At 37.3% G+C, this 17821-nt stretch overlaps 3 protein-coding genes and 1 pseudogene across 3 annotated transcripts; all 4 read right to left on the reverse strand.

Moving 5' to 3' along the window:
• Positions 1 to 10161, reverse strand: part of LOC131791829 (contactin-associated protein-like 2) — a 28583-nt pseudogene extending 18422 nt beyond the window's left edge.
• LOC131768851 (contactin-associated protein-like 2) lies at positions 1555 to 3632 on the reverse strand. The gene is made up of 3 exons (XM_066163109.1): positions 3257 to 3632; positions 3038 to 3164; positions 1555 to 2759 (listed from the first exon to the last, which is right to left on the reverse strand). Exons 1-3 carry the CDS (start codon positions 3599 to 3601, stop codon positions 2140 to 2142), a joined length of 1092 nt encoding a protein of 363 aa, XP_066019206.1. The 5' UTR covers positions 3602 to 3632; the 3' UTR covers positions 1555 to 2139.
• LOC131791770 (neurexin-4-like) lies at positions 8646 to 9399 on the reverse strand. Its single transcript, XM_066163114.1, has one exon. The coding sequence runs from the start codon at positions 9288 to 9290 to the stop codon at positions 8793 to 8795; it is 498 nt and encodes a 165-aa protein (XP_066019211.1). The 5' UTR covers positions 9291 to 9399; the 3' UTR covers positions 8646 to 8792.
• A 3548-nt stretch (positions 10162 to 13709) lies between the features above and the next one.
• LOC131791788 (contactin-associated protein-like 2) lies at positions 13710 to 17112 on the reverse strand. Its single transcript, XM_059109179.2, has 3 exons — positions 16951 to 17112; positions 16741 to 16858; positions 13710 to 14934 (listed from the first exon to the last, which is right to left on the reverse strand). The coding sequence occupies exons 1-3, from the start codon at positions 17110 to 17112 to the stop codon at positions 14324 to 14326; spliced, it is 891 nt and encodes a 296-aa protein (XP_058965162.2). The 3' UTR covers positions 13710 to 14323.
• Between the last annotated feature and the right edge of the window lie 709 nt (positions 17113 to 17821).

Consider the following 17821-nt stretch of genomic DNA (forward strand, 5'->3'; position numbering starts at 1 on the left):
TTTGACTATTGAGGTTTATATCTTGGGGCTAACTTCTGACTTCTACTATAGGAGACGTAGAGGTGGAACAGTAAGTTTTAAAAAGTCATCTTAAGTAAAACTCTCCTTGGCAAGCCTCCATGATACTTTTTAGTTTTTTTTTTAACAAGAATTGCTTTCAAACGATGTCAATTAATACCTTCTATACAACGGGTTTAAAAAGTTTTAAATATTCATTTCAATATCTATTAACTCTGACCATGCTAATGATTTATTAAATTGGTTTGAACCAGTTTTTTGTTAATTTTAAAGGGATTTTTGGTCTCATGTTTAGAAAAGGTGATGTAATGCGTTGCTTTTTATCTCTCCCTCCGAATGCACTTCATCTTTGAAATTAAGATAATCGAAAGGAGAAATTGCATAGACTTAAAAAAATATATTTTTCACCTAAGTAACACCTAAGTAAATATTATCGCCGAAAACTATATGGCTAATTCAACAGAACACTTTCATAAATCAGCAGATTTAGAAATTTTGCTCAACACTTTATTGCAAGGGCTTTATTGAAACAAAACATTGGCAGCTATATGCATAAATATATTTAATAATGACATGTACTTTGTTGGTTCGTTATCAATTAATATTCCAAATCCACTTTGATGGAAACTGGATAATTTCTTGTATAAGGAGGTAATTTAGAGTTACAAGACTTTTCAAAGTAAAGTTGATTTTTTTCCCAATTTTGACTCTTGAGGTTTAAATCTTGGGGCTAATGACGGTTGACGATGTTAGTACCTTTGACAGCTGACGTTTATTACCAGTTAAAATCCCTTTAAGTTTGTTGTTGATTTAGCACGAGTCATAAATTATGTTTACACCTATTCAGTCTTTCTCTGAAAAAAGTAAACTTAATTTTAAAAACCTCCAACGATTTACTAATTAAGATATGTGCAGAGAAATGTATGCAATAACGAAAATGGCGAAAATTCGTCAAAATCATTAACTTCGCTTTGACAAATTAGACTCACCCACCCAACCACCCTACTGATTCACTGATGACCCCCCCCCTATTGAACCCTCCAAACTTCATCGGAAATGATCATAGAATAAAAACATATCGAAGAAACTTATAGGGTATTTCAGAGCATTCGAAGAGTGGGCCATTTCATATTACTCGAGGAATAAAACGATTGATTGCTTTTTCAAGCTCCATGGGTAGGGGGAGTGAAGGTGACAAAGAGTATTAAGTTAATTTTTCCTGAAGGTGACTGTCGTGGTCACAGATCTTTAAATCCCTAACACATTACATAACATTTTGTTGTTTAGTGGTATTGAGAATTCGCGAGCATATATTGAAATGCAGAAGGCGCCAACGAGAGGTCATCGAGCTCGGTCTAATAAAATGTCTTAGCCAAATAATTTAATCACTTGCAAAGTCCAAACAGAGGGAAATAAAACCGAAATATAGTTGCTTTTAAGAATAATCAGGCCATTACAACAAAGATGACTATCTAATGTAGGCTTCGAATTCAAGTGCTAATATAAGACTTACAGTCATTTTCAAATTGAGCGTATTTATTGGATTCAAATAGGGGTGAAAGTTTGCAACTTGACGTCCTTAGAATCTTTAATTTAAGATTTCCTTGGCAGACTAACTTCCAGCTTGGTCGTTTCCCCTTTGCTTTGGTTAACAAATTGTGTCATCATCAAATTACATCAAAGACATATTCCAACGAATTAGAAGCATGTATGAGTTTTGTTAAATGATGGCAGATTTTTCACAGCAGGCAACAGCTTTAACGTCTCTTGAAATTCTCAAACGCGGTAAAAGGGCAATGTTAAGTAAAAAACAAATGAGTTTTGACACACAAGTATCACTATAGCAACTACTTAAAGTTAGTGACCCTTTTTTGAGTATTAAATGAGTCCAAAACACTTGAGTGGTCCAACACTGAGTATGACATTCGGCTACAATTTTTTTCAAATACTTTTAGTCACACATCTTGAATTTCTCCATTTTTCTCACTACACCACAATCAAATTACCAATTCATTACATTTCTCTTGACTGTCATGGACCTCCATTTTAATTAAGATCTGAGAAAAAGAATAAGTCTTCAAGTAATATTTTTAATGTTCAACATACAGTCTTAGTGAGTTCTCAGTAAGTAAGTCCATAACACTCCAGTTTTCCAAGCGTGTGATATCCTTCTTCTCCTCCCGAGATACCAGTATCTCCAAACCTCATTTGAATCACGGGAAGCTTGCACTTGTCTGTTAGTAAACCGCTGTCCTCTCGCCAATTCCTATCGTTCTTATCGCAGTTGCAGTCGTGACTGCTGTCCGCGCACGTGTTATTCAAACCGCATGCACATTTAAAGGGAACAGAGTTGACTCCACCCCAGTAAGTCATATTCTCGCCATCACGTGATACCCACCAGCCGTACATGATACCATTGGAACGGAGGAGTGATTGATAGCACTCGTATTTAATAAACTGCTCACAGTGAGAAGATGAAGCTGTTAAGCTTGCTAGCTGAATTAGACTGGTTTCATCATAAGTAACACTGCGCGAATAGCTACCAGGGGCTTCAAACCCATCCACCAGTGTTCTGTTTTCACTGTCGTGACTGACAACTGTTACTCCTATCCCGTCCTTGTCAGTCATGTTACAGAAGACTTTAAATGGTTTCACTCCGCCCTCTCCATCAGGGTCGATGGCATAAGAGCCACTTTTAGCCTCAGGATTGCAGTATTTGATGTCACTGCAAGTTCGATTCCCTGAAAAACAAATAACAAAGCAACAAAGAACATAAGAAATTTAGAAGTAAAAGATTTCATTTATCTTAATATAAAGTGCCTGACATGAACACGAAATTTATTTTCTCTTTACGGGAATGTTTATCAGGGAAAAGAAGTACAATAGACCGATTTAAAATTGAATTCATAGCCAAAAGTTGAAAATAGGTAAACCATATACATACAAGAATAGTGGTTTATGACAGTATGTGACTCTTCCAGATCTACCACATGCAACAGTAAAAGACTAAATTCAATACCTCCACATTTGTAGCGTTTGCAGTGAGTTCCGCAAAATCCAGGCTTACATTCACAATGATAGGAGTTCCTTTCATATTCAGGAACACAGACACCTCCGTTCTTACAAGGAGCGCTTTCACATTGAGACTAGAAACAAAGTAAACATTCCTTGAATCATCCAGTTTGTATTTGAAGAAATACGAAGAGTGTTAAGCACCAAATATATGAACAGATCTTACCGACGGACTGCAGTGATGGAAGGTAGCGTTTGCATGAACCTTTTCAGCCTCTCTGTACTTGTCTGTGGCCAACAAAGCACACAGATAAAGACCTTTGGAGTCAGGATACGCTGCCATGTTGAACGAATAACAATTTGGTTCACTAACACAAAGAAAAGCGCAGTCCAACTGATCTCTCATCATGGATGATGAAATTTTCTCTGCCCACAAGTAATGGAATGGATCGCGCTTAAAGTTACCGAAAGAAAGATCGCTTGTTGGAGATCGATAGAGAGCGCTGTTTTGCATGGCAAACATCAAGTTAAACAGTAAAGGAAAAGACACTAAGAGAGGCAGGAGCAGCATGATAGTGGCCAGTGAACTTTTAACACCTGAATGCCTTGCGTCAGCCAACAGCAGCGATAAATAAAGAACAAAAAGGAAAAAATATATAATTATTCAGAGTGATAATTTTCTAGTATGGCATTTATTAAGGGTCATGATATGGCAATTATCTAAGGAGGAGGAGCAGGTGAAACAGATGGGTTGAGTTGTGAAACACTGAGAGCGTTACAAAATTTAAAAGTATTATCTTGAACTGCCAAACGGTAAAAGACAAGGGACGCTGTAGCGTGGCGGAAGTTAGATATTTGTAGATAGTGATACGTGTGGTGAAATTTCCAAGTTCCGCTTTGTTTGATCAACTGATGGAAAGTTTCCTGTCACATGACAGGTTCAGCGGTTGTGGTTCTTTACTTAATTTGTCATTTCCAAGTTTGCACGTGAGTCAGGCAAAACCTTATATGTCAATTTGTCCGTTAACAAGAACTTTCTTGTTTCTTCTATGAATTAAATACTTAGTTAAATGTTCTGTGTACTGAAAAAATGTCACTCACTTGTGAAAAAAACCCATTTTCTCTTAACTGCCAGGCGGAAAAAGACAAAGGGGAAAAACGCAAAAGACATCGAAGAGTGGTGAACGTTTGATATCTAAAGCAGGTGATACTTTGAGCTTAAAGTATCACAGATGGAAAATTAGCGCTTTCATTCAAACTGAGATAGCCTAAAATTATGCGCCCTATTCCAGTAAAAGAATACATTTTCTTAAAACTTAATAAAGAGTGATTTGAGATATGCATTGAACAGAACGGGAGCTTATTCTCTCACGCCGTGACGCTTTACAAGATAAGTTTATAGGACGACGCATTTTAATCAACACGTTTCTTTTATATCGGAACGTGATCTGCATATATTTTGAACTTGGAAAGGGTGTCCGGGATTTATATTTTTACGATTCGTTATTTTTGGATTAATATCTTTTAAACTTGAAAGTAGCACTCTTGAGCAAAGTTTTCAATGTAGTCGCCATATCTCGAGAAATAAGGAAAAATCGAAAATCCGGGACACACTTTTGGGGTTCATTATAATTCTGACATTATCATCAAACTTCACGAAAATTGACTGAATACCAGCCAACAATAAACTTTCCAAAGATCAAAACTCAAGCCAAAGCACTTTGCCAGAGAAAACTACTTAAATTTTTTTCGGGGCGTCGGAGTTTGTTTACATAAATGTATTTCCACTTCACGCTTGTCAAGGCTGTTATCCGATCACATTGAAGCAAGCTATTTGACGCTGTTTAGCCTGTCGGCGTTGACGCGTGCTGGGGGGCTGTTACAAAGCTGAGCGGGAATGGGAAAATAACACGCGAAATTAAAAATAGGACTTAATTTTTAATTTTTAATTTTTAAGTGACGGCTGTCAATACACCCACTTTAATCTCCCTAATCATTATTTTTTTATGTTAAGTTTAAAGGAAAATTACCGTATACAATTCACTACATCGATCTAAATTCAAATCCACGAGAGCCAAGACTATGTCAGTATCGTGAAACTTGAGCTTATGTTCAAAATAATACTTCATTAACGTATATGAATGGAATAAACGTTTCACGTGAGAAACGTGTACGTCAGACAAAAGCCATCGTTCATAATAGTATTGAAATACGAAAGCCTCCTTCGTAAAAAAGCTGGGTTATTTTGGTTGCTAGATTGGTCCATCTTAACTATTTGATCTCCCCACCCGTTTAGGAAAGTTTCGTTGTCTTGGAGTATGTTGATGTGTTTCACCTGTTTAACTTCCTGTCGCAATAATCATCGCCCTTGCAATAACTATCGCACTTTATAAGTACACTTACCTCGCTTTTTAATAAAAAAGTTGTCGCACTTTGTAACATAATCTTCTCTCTTTGAAATTACTGTCGCACCCCGGAATATTACTTTCGCTCTTATGAGTATCATTTGCAGTTTGTAATTAAAAAGCTGTCGCTTTATTCAAAGAACAGTCCAATGCATTTTGTTGTAACATAAGCTTTCGCACTTCGTATTAAAACTTGTAGAGCTTTCTAATTAAAGAGATGTTGCTCTGTGTAAGAACAGATCACGACATTTTGTTAATTATAAAATAGGCTTGAGAAGTTTCATTTTTTTCAATTTTCTTTATCGATGAAACCTTTCTGAGATTGTGGGCTCCTCCCATAAGAATTGTGTTCTGGATTTACTACAGTTTGATACTTCCCGGAATTTCATTGATGTGCATCATCGTGCCTCTTCTCGTCGATCTTGGAACGCTCACTTCTACTGGATTTACCACGGTTCTCATCTTCAATATTTGGGGGAAGGGGGAGGGGATAGTCCAAACTTCGATGCAGAAAACAATTTTTTGTATTTGTTTTAGTTTTTACAAAGTACTGAATATCTCTACATGATAAGCTTTAGTTTCTTCAAGCTGAGTACTCATATGCGATCCTGTCGTTGAAAGAATTTTGCTTTTAGGCAAGTAGTTAAAAAATCCTGATGGTGGGGGAGCGGAACCCCACACTCTCCCCTATATCCGACATCATGAGTGTAATGTGTACGTCATAAGTCCGTTCCACAGCTGATATCTCCAGTGAGATCATCAAAGTTTATATGGCCCCGGCTGACAGCACTGGCGTCAAGCAGTTTTACTCGTGCATGTTGATGACCAATAAATTCCTAGACCTCTATAGTCTTCCGCACCTTCGTCTCCAAACATTCACCAGTACCTTGCCTGACGACCTTAGGAGTGAGGAAGAAACTGGTACTTAGAATTGACACTCTTATTATTAAAGGAAAAACACGAGAAGGCTGTCAAGGCAGGCGGCTATGTCGAGTATGTCGGCTGATAATGTCCACGACCGAAAAATTGTCCAAAAAATGAATCTTTGGCCAAGAAGCAAGGCTTTGAGGGTAAATTTGAAATTTTGAGGACAATCTCTCAGCCAAGGGCATTATCAGGCGACATGCCAGCAAGCTAGAAGGGGGGATATTTATTTTATAACCCTCTCATTAATTTTTGTATCTTGCGTATAAAACAAAGTTTTGTTATCTTTTTTGTACTTTCTAGAGCAGCATTTGAGATCAGCCTTTAATTCCCAGCACCTGTGGACTCTACAAAATAAGTTCGTTTTTCTCCCTTTTCAAGTAATTAAGTCGAGAAAGTGAAACTGTTGGGCTTTTTACGTTGGCTTTCTTGCTTTTCGACGGAAATAATCGGACAAATATTAACATGGGGTTATTGGCTGATAATTGTCCGTTGATTTTGTACCACGTCAAATAAAGTAGGTAACAGAGCTGCGCGAAAATGAATGGACGGGTTTGATATTGCACATGTCGATAGAAAAGAACATTATAACCTTCTCTTACGAAAACAAGAAATGACATTCGTAATGTAGAATGTACAAATTCCCTTCGAGCATTGCAGCTCTGTGATCTGCACAGGGCGTGAGATATATACATTTTAACTACTGTGGCAGACAATAATTAACCAGAAACGGTAAAGGTTTGTTTAAAATTCACTAGAAAATATTCATTAAAAAAGTTCACTTACTACTCTGTATTTGGGTAACATCATGCCGAGAACAAGAAGAGAAGAGAAAAGCTGGCTATTTTTGAGAAATAGCTCGCTTTTACCCTGAGACGACTGAGGCTTACGATGTTAAGTTCAGATGAATGAGCTTTTCGATATGTATAAGAAATCACGTGATCAAAAGTAGGCAAGTTTGTGACCTTCCACAATATAGAAAATATTAAAGTTCACACGGTAACCAGGTGGACAATCAGACATGGTTTGATGCTACTCTGGTTTACAGATTGAATGAATGTAACCGAAGAAGTTACAATTCATAGACCCAACGTTTCGACACTCCTGCCTATATAGTGCCTTCAACAGGGATGATCTAAACGCTGCAACAAGAGGTCCTTTTATATGATAACTAATTAGCTTTTATGCAATACTCCTTGTGTTGGTTATTTGGAGAAGCTAGAAAACTGAGAAGTCTATGTCAAAATGACTGATCACTGTGATCAAGATCATTAAATTTGACTGCTGATAATATTTTGTCGGTACCAGCACTGTCCACTTAAACAAGTATTGTAACCTACACATTCAATAGCGCGAGGTTGCTTTATTTTGTTATCGTGCTAATGATATTTTTGCACACAATGAAGCTTAGTGGAGGACCCTGTTAAGAATGTTTAACATAAAAGTAAATTGACTCAAAAAACTCAAGAAGCTCGAGTAGCTGGAGGCACTCTCACGCATCTTTCTTGCTCCCAGCGTTAAATAATTCACTGACTTAGTTTCTATTGACTTTTACAAAAGGGGTTTTCAAACTGATTTTTAAACGTCCAGCTTGACTTGCATTCTTAATCGTATAAACCAGGCCAGTCATCGATGAAAGAGGTCTTAATAGTTTTGGTTTAGAGTATAACAACTTGACCGATAAACTCTGAAGAGGAAGCTCTCGAGAGAAATCTGTCTTTACATGATAAACAATCAGGTAAGCAAATGTGGTACAACCATAACATTCCTCTTTAGGATTCTGATACGTTATTCAGGAATCATTGAAGCTTATGCGTGCAGGCAGTTATACTATAAGTAACTTATTTGTTGCGGTCTGTATTATTTCATTTCATTTTTTTGACAGTGATAGTGCCTCACCAACGGCTCAGTTAGAATGGGGCCTTCGAATTATTCGTTGGCGCAGTGTACTTGAGTTGCTCACTTTAATCTAAGAGAATTTATATCAACGATTGTCTAAGGCTTACGGGAAAAATCTCGAGGACCGAGTTTGTTGAAAAGTACAATTGTCAGAATGTTGGGAGACTAACAACGCAAACACACGAAGTTGCTTAATCGTCATATACTGTACAACAATATTGTACAAATCTGTAAGTGATTATCGGGTTTTTTTTCAATTTCACGGTATTTGGACTACATGTTTATTGTTTTCACAAATGCTCTTCACACCGTCAACCATCTCCGTCTCCAAACTACAAGCAGCGACAATGGCGCCTTCGGCGCCTAAAATTATGCTTAATATGCTAAAACACATGCGCCAAACATTTTAACCTTCCTACTGATATTTATCCATCCTGGAATTCCTTTCAGGCAGCGAACTATCATAACAAATAGCATGTTACTTTACAGCGCTATAACAGGCGAGTCTAAAAATAGCGGGTAGACAGTTACGATCTATATGAGTCCCAAACACTTCAACTTTCCAAGTGTGTGGTATCCCTGATCACTTTTTGTAGAGCCGGTATCTCCAAACCTCAGTTGCTTCACGGGAAGCCTGGACTTGTTAGTAAGTAAACCACTGTCCTCTCGCCATTCTTGGTCAAGTTTGTCGCAGTTACATCCGTACTCAGGGTCTGCACATGTCTGGTTCAAGCCGCATGCGCATTTGTAATCGAAAGAATCCACTCCTCCCCAGTACTTCATCTCTTCTCCATCACGTGATACCCACCAGCCGTAACCATCGCGAAAGAGCCTTGAGTGATAGCACTCGTACATTATAAACTGCTCACAGTGAGAAGATGAAGCTGTTAGACTTGTCAGCTGAAGGAGACTGGTTCCCTGGTACGTGACATTGCACGAATAACTGCCGGGGTCCTGAAATCCATCCACCAGCGTTCTGTTTTCACTGTCGTGACTGACAACTGTCACTCCAACACCGTCTTTGTCAGCCATGTCACAGAAGACTTTAAAAGGTTTCTCTCCACCTTCTCCATCAGGATCGATGACGTAAGAGTCACTTGGAGTCCTAGGGTAGGAGTGTTTGATATCACTGCAGGTTCGATTTCCTGAAAAGTAAAAAGACACAGAGAAACGACTATTTCACAAAAGATTATCCCCGTTCTTACGGGAAAAGAGAACTACTGACGCGAGAAGCCATTTAAGAGATTGTATATATTAATCTTTCAAAAGTTTCATTTCCATGAAAAATGAAGAAAAGGTCGAACTTTCAATACCTTTCATATTGGAAACATGTTGCAGGACACTATAGATGTAGATGGAAGCAGTTGCACAAAGTTTTCAATGACATTTAGTTATAACTAAAGAAGACAGTATGACTTCTACTTTAGAGTTTGTACCTCTCAGTTTGAAATGAACTTAATACCTCCACGTTTGCAGTGAGTTTCACTGAGTCCAGGCTGATAATCACAGTGATAGGAGTTCCTTTCATATTCAGGAACATAGACAGGCCACCGTTCTTACAAGGAGCGCTAGAATGGAGACTAGAAACAAAGTAAACATTCCTTGAATCATCCAGTTTCTATTTTAAGAAATACGAAGAGTGTTAAGCACCAAATATATGAAGAGATCTTACCAACGGACTGCAGAGATGGAAGGTAGCATTTGCTTGAGCCTTTTCAGCCTCTCTGTGCTTGTCTTTGGCCAATAACTCGCACAGATAAAGACCTTTGGAGTCAGGATACACTGCCATGTTAAACGAATAGCACTTTGGTTCACCAACGCAAAGGAAAGTGTAGTCTAACTTATCTTCCACCATGGACGATGTAAGTTTCTCCGCCCATGACAAGTAGAAAGGGTCGCACTTGATTTTACCAAACGAAGCACGGCCAGTTGGATATCGATAGAGAGCGCTGTTTTGTGTGGCAAGCAACAATCCTAACAAAGAAGGAAGAAACAACAAGAGTAACAAAAGCAGTATGACAGTGGCTGACGAACTCTCACCACCGGAATGAGTTGCTGTATGATACCGCAGACTTTACATTCAAATGAAAAATAGGTCCTTTATAATTGCCTGTCAGTAATTATGAATTAAAAGCCACATCTATGAAGCAGGTGCCATAGGTGGGATAAACTTCTACTATAGGGGAAGTAAAGGTGGAACAGTAAGTTTTAAAAAGTCATCTTAAATAAAACTCTCCTTGACAAACCTGCATAATACTTTTTTAGATTTTTTTTTTTTTAACAAGAATTGCTTTCAAACTGTTGTTTTTTCCTATGGAGGAAACGATGTCTATTAATACCTTCTTTACAACAGGTTTAAAAAGTTTTAAATATTCATATCAATATCTATTAACTCTGACAATGCTAATGATTTATTATATTGGTTTGAACTAATGTTTTTGTTAATTTTAAAGAGATTTTTGGTACTCTGCTCCCTACTCTACAACAAACTTGAAAATAAATTTCTAGTTACTCCTTCACATGTCCCTGTTAGCAGGTTTTCTGTAAGGAGTTATGTTTTGGCTCGCACCAGGCTAACAATATATGAAATAAATTGACACTGACTATAAATTGGCACCAACCACAAAAGCTAAAGTTGTTTTCCCCTTTTAGAGGGAGCGGTTGTTTATGTAATATTTTTATTATTTTACTATGCCGAGACACTTTCCTCTTAGAAGGGTTTTTGTGAAAGAAAAAAAGTTCTTTTCTAATTTTTAGTTTTTTCTTTTTTGGACAAAATTAAAAACACCAAATATCAAACTAATTTTTCATTACCTCCCGGACGAATTCCTGATCATAGGCAGATACTGGGCAGATTTCCTCTTCGTGACTTAAAAGGAGCTTATCTAATTAATAAACAATAATCATTTTAAATTGGAACAAGTTCAGCTAAAAGAAATTGAAGAAATTTATCTAAGTTATGTCTGTCTGACATCTCTTAAAAATGTTAGGAAATCCTCTACATGGATCGGAAAACGAGCGAGCCTCGATTATGTAATTTATTTGCTAAAAATGTCAGTCGTTTCATCTCCGTATATTAGCATTTTCAATGAAACAATATACTGGTCTCAAATATAAACATTGCACAGTTACTCATTAAATATTTCTTGTAAAAAGTTCAGAAACAAATATCCAGTTAGAAAAACTCATATTTGCGAATATTGTTTATCGAACATGCTACAGCATTAGCAAAGAATAACATTTGACCTAGGAGAAATGGTCAGAGTACTCGTTTAGGATTACTTTAGATGCAATTTCAACAAGGCCTGCAAAGCAGAGTTGAATTACATTTGTTCTACATAACTAGATTGAAAAGAAAATAGTCTTCGACTTGTATCAGCCTGAGATGCAAAAAATGGTTTATTAGTGCACTATAATGACAACAAACAACTCGTTTTCGTCAGGAAATACATTATAGAGAGAACGAACGATGGGCGTTTTACCAGGGATAGTTATTTAGAACTGATGAGTAACTTATCGTAATCAACGGGAAAAAAAACTGGAACATTATCGTCACTGAAATGAACGTTTCGCGGCCTTGTATCCCAGAGATGCTAGTTCGCGGATAACAGGAATAAATAATCAACAGTTATTCACCAAAGTGGAGGCGAATAATTGTTTACGTATGCCATATAGGGAACCAAAAAAAAATCATTTAATGTTTGTGAATATACCAAAAGATCGTCGGAAGATCTTTGCAGCCTCTGGTATCGTTTAATTACGTATAAACTTGTTTACGCGTCAAAATGCGGAATGCCTCCGGCTTGCAGAAGCACAATAATTAATTCATTCCACTGTTATACGATAAAGAAGTCATAACTTTGGCGAATATTCAGATATTTTGACACGTTATGTCTCATGTTTAGAAAAGTTGATGTAATGATGCTATATTTTTATGCGTTGCTTTTTATCTCTCATTCCGAATGCGCTTCATCTTTGAAATTAAGATGATCGAAAAGAGAAATTGCATAAACTTAAAACAAAATATTTTTTGTATCTGAACACCTAACTAAATATCATCGCCAAAAAATATATGGCTGGTTCAACCGAATACTTTCATAAATCAATAGTTTTAGAAATTTTGCTCAACAGTTTGTTGTAAAGTGATTTATTGAAACAAAACGTAGGCAGCTATATGCATAAATATATTTAAAAATGACATATACTTTGTTGCTTCGTTATCAATTAATATTCCAAATCCACTTTGATGGAAACTGGATAATTTTTTATATACGGAGGTAATTTAGAGTTACAAGACTTTTCAAAGAAAAGGTTAAAAGAAGGTCTCAATGAAGGGGTTAATGTTGAATAATACAATAATAATAATAATAATAATAATACGGAGATAATTTAGAGTTACAAGACTTTTCAAAGTAAAGGTTAAAAGAAGGTCTCAATAAAGGGGTTAATGTTGAAAGTTGATTTTTTTTCCAATTTTGACTATTGATGGTTTATTATGTTTGCACCTATTCGGTCTTTTTCTGACAAAGTAAACTTAATTTTAAAGACCTCCAACGATTTACTAATTAAGATATGTGCAGAGAAATGCATGCAATTACGAAAATGGCGAAGACCCACTCACCCACCCACCCACCCACCCTACTGATTCCCTAATGACCCCCCCTATTGAACCCTCCAAACTTCATCGGAAATGATCACAGAATAAACACATATCGAAGTAACTTAAAGGGTATTTCAGAGCATTCGAAGAGCGGGCCATTTAACAATTGGTTCATACGTCAGCGTGCGTTCATCGAGATATGAAGCACGCGGGAGGTTTGGAGGGCAAGAAAGATGCGTAAGAGTTGCTCAAGGCGCAACCGAGAGCAACTCTAGCTTCTTCAGTGCTCTCCAATCTTCCCAAGTGCTTCATATATTGATGAACGTACAGCTGACGTATGAACCAATTGTTTTATAACATTTTCAACCTGATGGAAAATTTTTTTCCTCGAGGGATTTGTTTGCTGACGTCATGAGTGTGCACAATAGGAATATGAAGCACGCTCGCGCAATTGAATTTGAGTAGGCAAATTTACTAGCTATGTTATAATTCATATTACTCAAAAAATAAAACAATTGAATGCATTTTCAAGCTCCATGGGTAGGGGGAGTGAAGGTGACAAAGAGTATTAATTTAATTTGTCCTGAAGGTGACTGTAATGGTCACAAATATTTAAATCCCTAACACAATACATAACATTTTATTGTTTAGTGGTATTGAGAATTCGCGAGCTTATATTGAAATGCCGAAAGTGCCAACGAGAGGTCATCGAGCTCGGTCTAATAAAATGTCTTAGCCAAATAATTTAATCACTTGCAAAATCAAAACAGAGGGAAATAAAACCGAAATAAAGTTGCTTTTAAGATTAATCAGGCCATTACAACAAAGATGACTATCTAATGTAGGCTTCGAATTCAAGTGCTAATATAAGACTTACAGTCATTTTCAAATTGAGCGTATTTATTGGATTCAAATAGGGGTGAAAGTTTGCAACTTGACGTCCTTAGAATCTCTTGTTTAAGATTTCCTTGGCAGATTAACTTCCAACTTGGTCGTCTCCCTTTTGCCTTGGTTAACAAATTGTGTCATCATCAAATTACATCAAAGATATATTCCAACGAATTAGAAGCATGTATGAGTTTTGTAAAATGATGGCAGATTTTTCACCACAGGCAACAGCTTTCACGTCTCTTGGAATTCTCAAACGCGCTTAAAGGGAAATGTTAATTAAAAACAAATTAGTTTTGACACACAAGTATCACTATAGCAACTACTTAAAGTTAATGACCTGTATTTGAGTCTTAAATGAGTCCAAAACACTTGAGCAGTCTAACACTGAGTATGACATTCGGTAACAAGTTTTTGAAAATACTTTTAACTACACATTATGAATTTCTCCATTTTTCTTACTACATTACAATCAAATTACCAATTCACTACATTTCTCTAAACTATCATGGACCTCCGTTTTATTCAGGTCTGATTAAGGGAATACAATGTTCAAGTTGTCTTTTAAATGTGAATTCTAGATGAGTCCATAACACTCCAGTTTTCCAAGCGTGTGATATCCTGTTTCATTAACACCAGTATCTCCAAACCTCAATTGAATCACGGGAAGCTTGGAATTGTCTGTTAGTAAACCGCTGTCCTCTCGCCAATTCCAATCATTCTTATCACAGTTGCAGCCGTAACTGGTGTCCACGCACGTGTTATTCAAACCGCATGCACATTTGAATGGAACAGAGTCGACTCCACCCCAGTACTCCATCTTCTCGTCATCACGTGATACCCACCAGCCAAACATGTCACCATTGGAAAGGAGCACTGAATCATAGCACTCGTATTTGATAAACTGCTCACAGTGAGAAGATGAAGCTGTTAAGCTTGCTAGCTGAATTAGACTGGTTTCATTATAAGTAACACTGCGCGAATAACTACCACGGTCACTAAACCCCTCCACCAAAGTTCTGCTTTCACTGTCGTGACTGACAACTGTTACTCCTATCCCGCCCTTGTCAGTCATGTTACAGAAGACTTTAAATGGTTTCACTCCACCCTCTCCATCAGGGTCGATGACATAAGAGCCACTTTTAGCCTCAGGATTGCAGTACTTGATGTCACTGCGAGTTCGATTTCCTAAAAAACAAATAACAAAGAACATTAGAAATTTAGAAGTAAAAGATTAAGATAGAGTGCCTACGACATGTACAAGAAATTTTATTTTTTGCATTTTCTGATAGCTGTGTTTAAAAGTATAAAAAATCGACCTTTGCGCCTAGCAAGTTCTCCTTGACCATTTTTCTGCGCTTTGAAATTACGATTTGTCGGCCAAAAAGTGTTTCATCAAGCGCGCGGCCAAAACGATCACGTTACATAGTTGTGACGTAGAAAACTGTGAAGACACGTCGGTAACTATGGTAAAGAAAGGAGAAATCTAGAAGAAAGGACGAACGCATTGCGTGGCTGGAGCGCTAAAAGATGTTTGCTACAAGAATAATACACATATACCGGGTATTTCTATACACTAATTTCCAAAGGATGTAGCTGTATGGCCAAAATGGACGCTCCTCGATCGTCGACATCGAGGAGATTTTACTCTTCAATGTCGTCGGTCTTATGCTCCGTACCGGCTTCGAAAACGGCTGTTACGAACACATACCACTTGTTAAATCAGGGGAAGATAACCATAAATTCAGCTAAAAAGAATGCCTGTTCCCACACCGCATACGATTGTTCAACATTCTTTTCGGATGCAAGCAAAGAATGGTAAGTTCCTTATTGTTTTTTTAATTCACGTGCTTGAGATGTACTCATACTCCTTGTCTTTCCACATGACTACATTTACGCTTTTCTAATCGTATGAAAATCCTAATAATTGTAGTTTCCATCGTATTACAATAACAGGAATACATCATTTGTAATCAAGTTCAAGCCCTTTCCTGAGCTGACCGATACTCTGTATCTGATACCTCCTTTTGATCAGCTCGGCGACGATATCCTCTGCTTTTGCAATCTCTAAGGAAAGGAGCGACTTGCAGTGAAACTGCCCGATGACTTCTTGGCGAAAAATCATCGTTCCTCATGATACAGCTGGTTCTTTCGTAAAAGTAGCATCTGGTTTGCTAAGGGAATTACTCTACAGCGACGAAACACTAAAGCACTGAGCAAGGAGAACCTTTGCCCCACTTAGTGCGAAGGAATAAAATTTTATGGCAACAGAAACGAACACAGCTACACATTTTTTTCAACATGGATTTCGCCATAGAAAACAGAACGCCAAACGCAACAACTAAACATTTAGTAACGGGAGTTTTTTGTTCTTATCTTGACCTAAAGACTGCTGCAGGCGAGAAACCTTTGTCAGTCTGCGTCTAAATCTTCGTTTCATGCACGTGGTTCTCTTTCGTAAGGCTGAACCGTACTCACAACCTCCAATTTTTTCTTTACTAATTGGGTACGATGTATCAACTCTCGGTAGAGTTTGGTGAAGGTAGGTATACATCGCTATCGGAAATTATTTCAAGAGTATTTCAACGCTGACTGATACAAAATTACAGGAGAAGTGAGAGATTTGTGCAATAGAGAGTTTTTACAGTTTTCTACGTCATAACCCGCTTATTCGTTACCAGTCCATGGAACACTTTTAAAACAAAATAAGAGCACTTTAGGGCCCGAAAAACCGAGTTTGAAGTTCTTTGAAATTTTTTCTTCTATCGGAATTGGTTTGAACATAAATTCTCTTCATAGGCACTTTAAAGGAAAAACAAACTAAGGTATGTTTATCGGGAAAGCAGTAAAATAGACTAATTCGAATGCATTTAATTTTATAGCACAAGGTTAAACATAGGTAAACCACCAATTTATAACAGATGATTGAAAATAACAGTATGAGTTTTGTTTTTTCAGTTTTTCATGCAACAGAAAGTAGGACAGATTCAATACCTCCCCTTTCGCGGTGAGTTCCGCAGAATCCTGGTCTACAGTCACAATGATAGGAGTTCCATTTATATTCAGGAACACAGACACCACCGTTCTTACATGGAGCGCTTACACACGGAGGCTAGAAACAAAGTAAACATTCCTTGAATCATTCAGTTTGTATTCAAAGAACTACAAAGAGTGTTTATCACCAAACATATAGAGAAATCTTACCAACGGACCGTAGTGATGGAAGGAAGCATTTGCATGGAACTTGTCAATATCTGTGTACTTGTGTGTGGCCAACAACTCACACAGATAAAGACCTTTAGAGTCAGGATACGCTGCCATGTTGAACGAATAACAATTTGGTTCACCAACACAAAGAAAACACATCAGGTTAAGCAGTAAAGGAAAAACACTAAGAGAGGCAGGAGCAGTATGATAGTGGCCAGTGAACTTTTAAGGGGGTCTAACTTGAGAGACTCAGGAGTTACAGACACAAACAGATTCCTGACTAGTATACTACAGCTAAGTGTGGCAGTTTCCACATATAATTTGCCCCCATTCGTGTCACTTCAGACAAAACGTGTTTTGCATACATGAATTATAAGTAATTTTGTAAAATGGACTTAGACGACTGAGAAGTTTTTTCATTAGCGTGTTCAGTTTGACCTGTGTTTTACACAATATTCGTTCTTGCTTATTTTGGCGATGTACTGGATCGATGATGTTTTTGATTTGTTTCAAAGAAAATATTCCATTCTGAAAACTCAACACCAAATTTTTAAAACAGCTCATAATTTAATTTGCAAAACTTCACCTGGCTGCGAGGACCTATGGCAAGGAAGAAAAATCCTTGTCAGAAAAAAAAAGCTAATTAGTTATCATATAAAAGGACCTCTTGTTGCAGCGTTTAGATCATCCCTGTTGAAGGCACTATATAGGCAGGAGTGTCGAAACGTTGGGTCTATGAATTGTAACTTCTTCTGTTACATTCATTAAATCTGTAAACCAGAGTAGCATCAAACCATGTCTGATTGTCCACCTGGTTGCCGTGTGAACTTTAATATTTTTTACATTGTGGAAGTTCACAAACTTTCCT

The sequence above is a fragment of the Pocillopora verrucosa genome, chromosome 3 (assembly GCF_036669915.1).
Source record: "Pocillopora verrucosa isolate sample1 chromosome 3, ASM3666991v2, whole genome shotgun sequence".
Taxonomy (NCBI): Eukaryota; Metazoa; Cnidaria; class Anthozoa; order Scleractinia; family Pocilloporidae; genus Pocillopora; species Pocillopora verrucosa.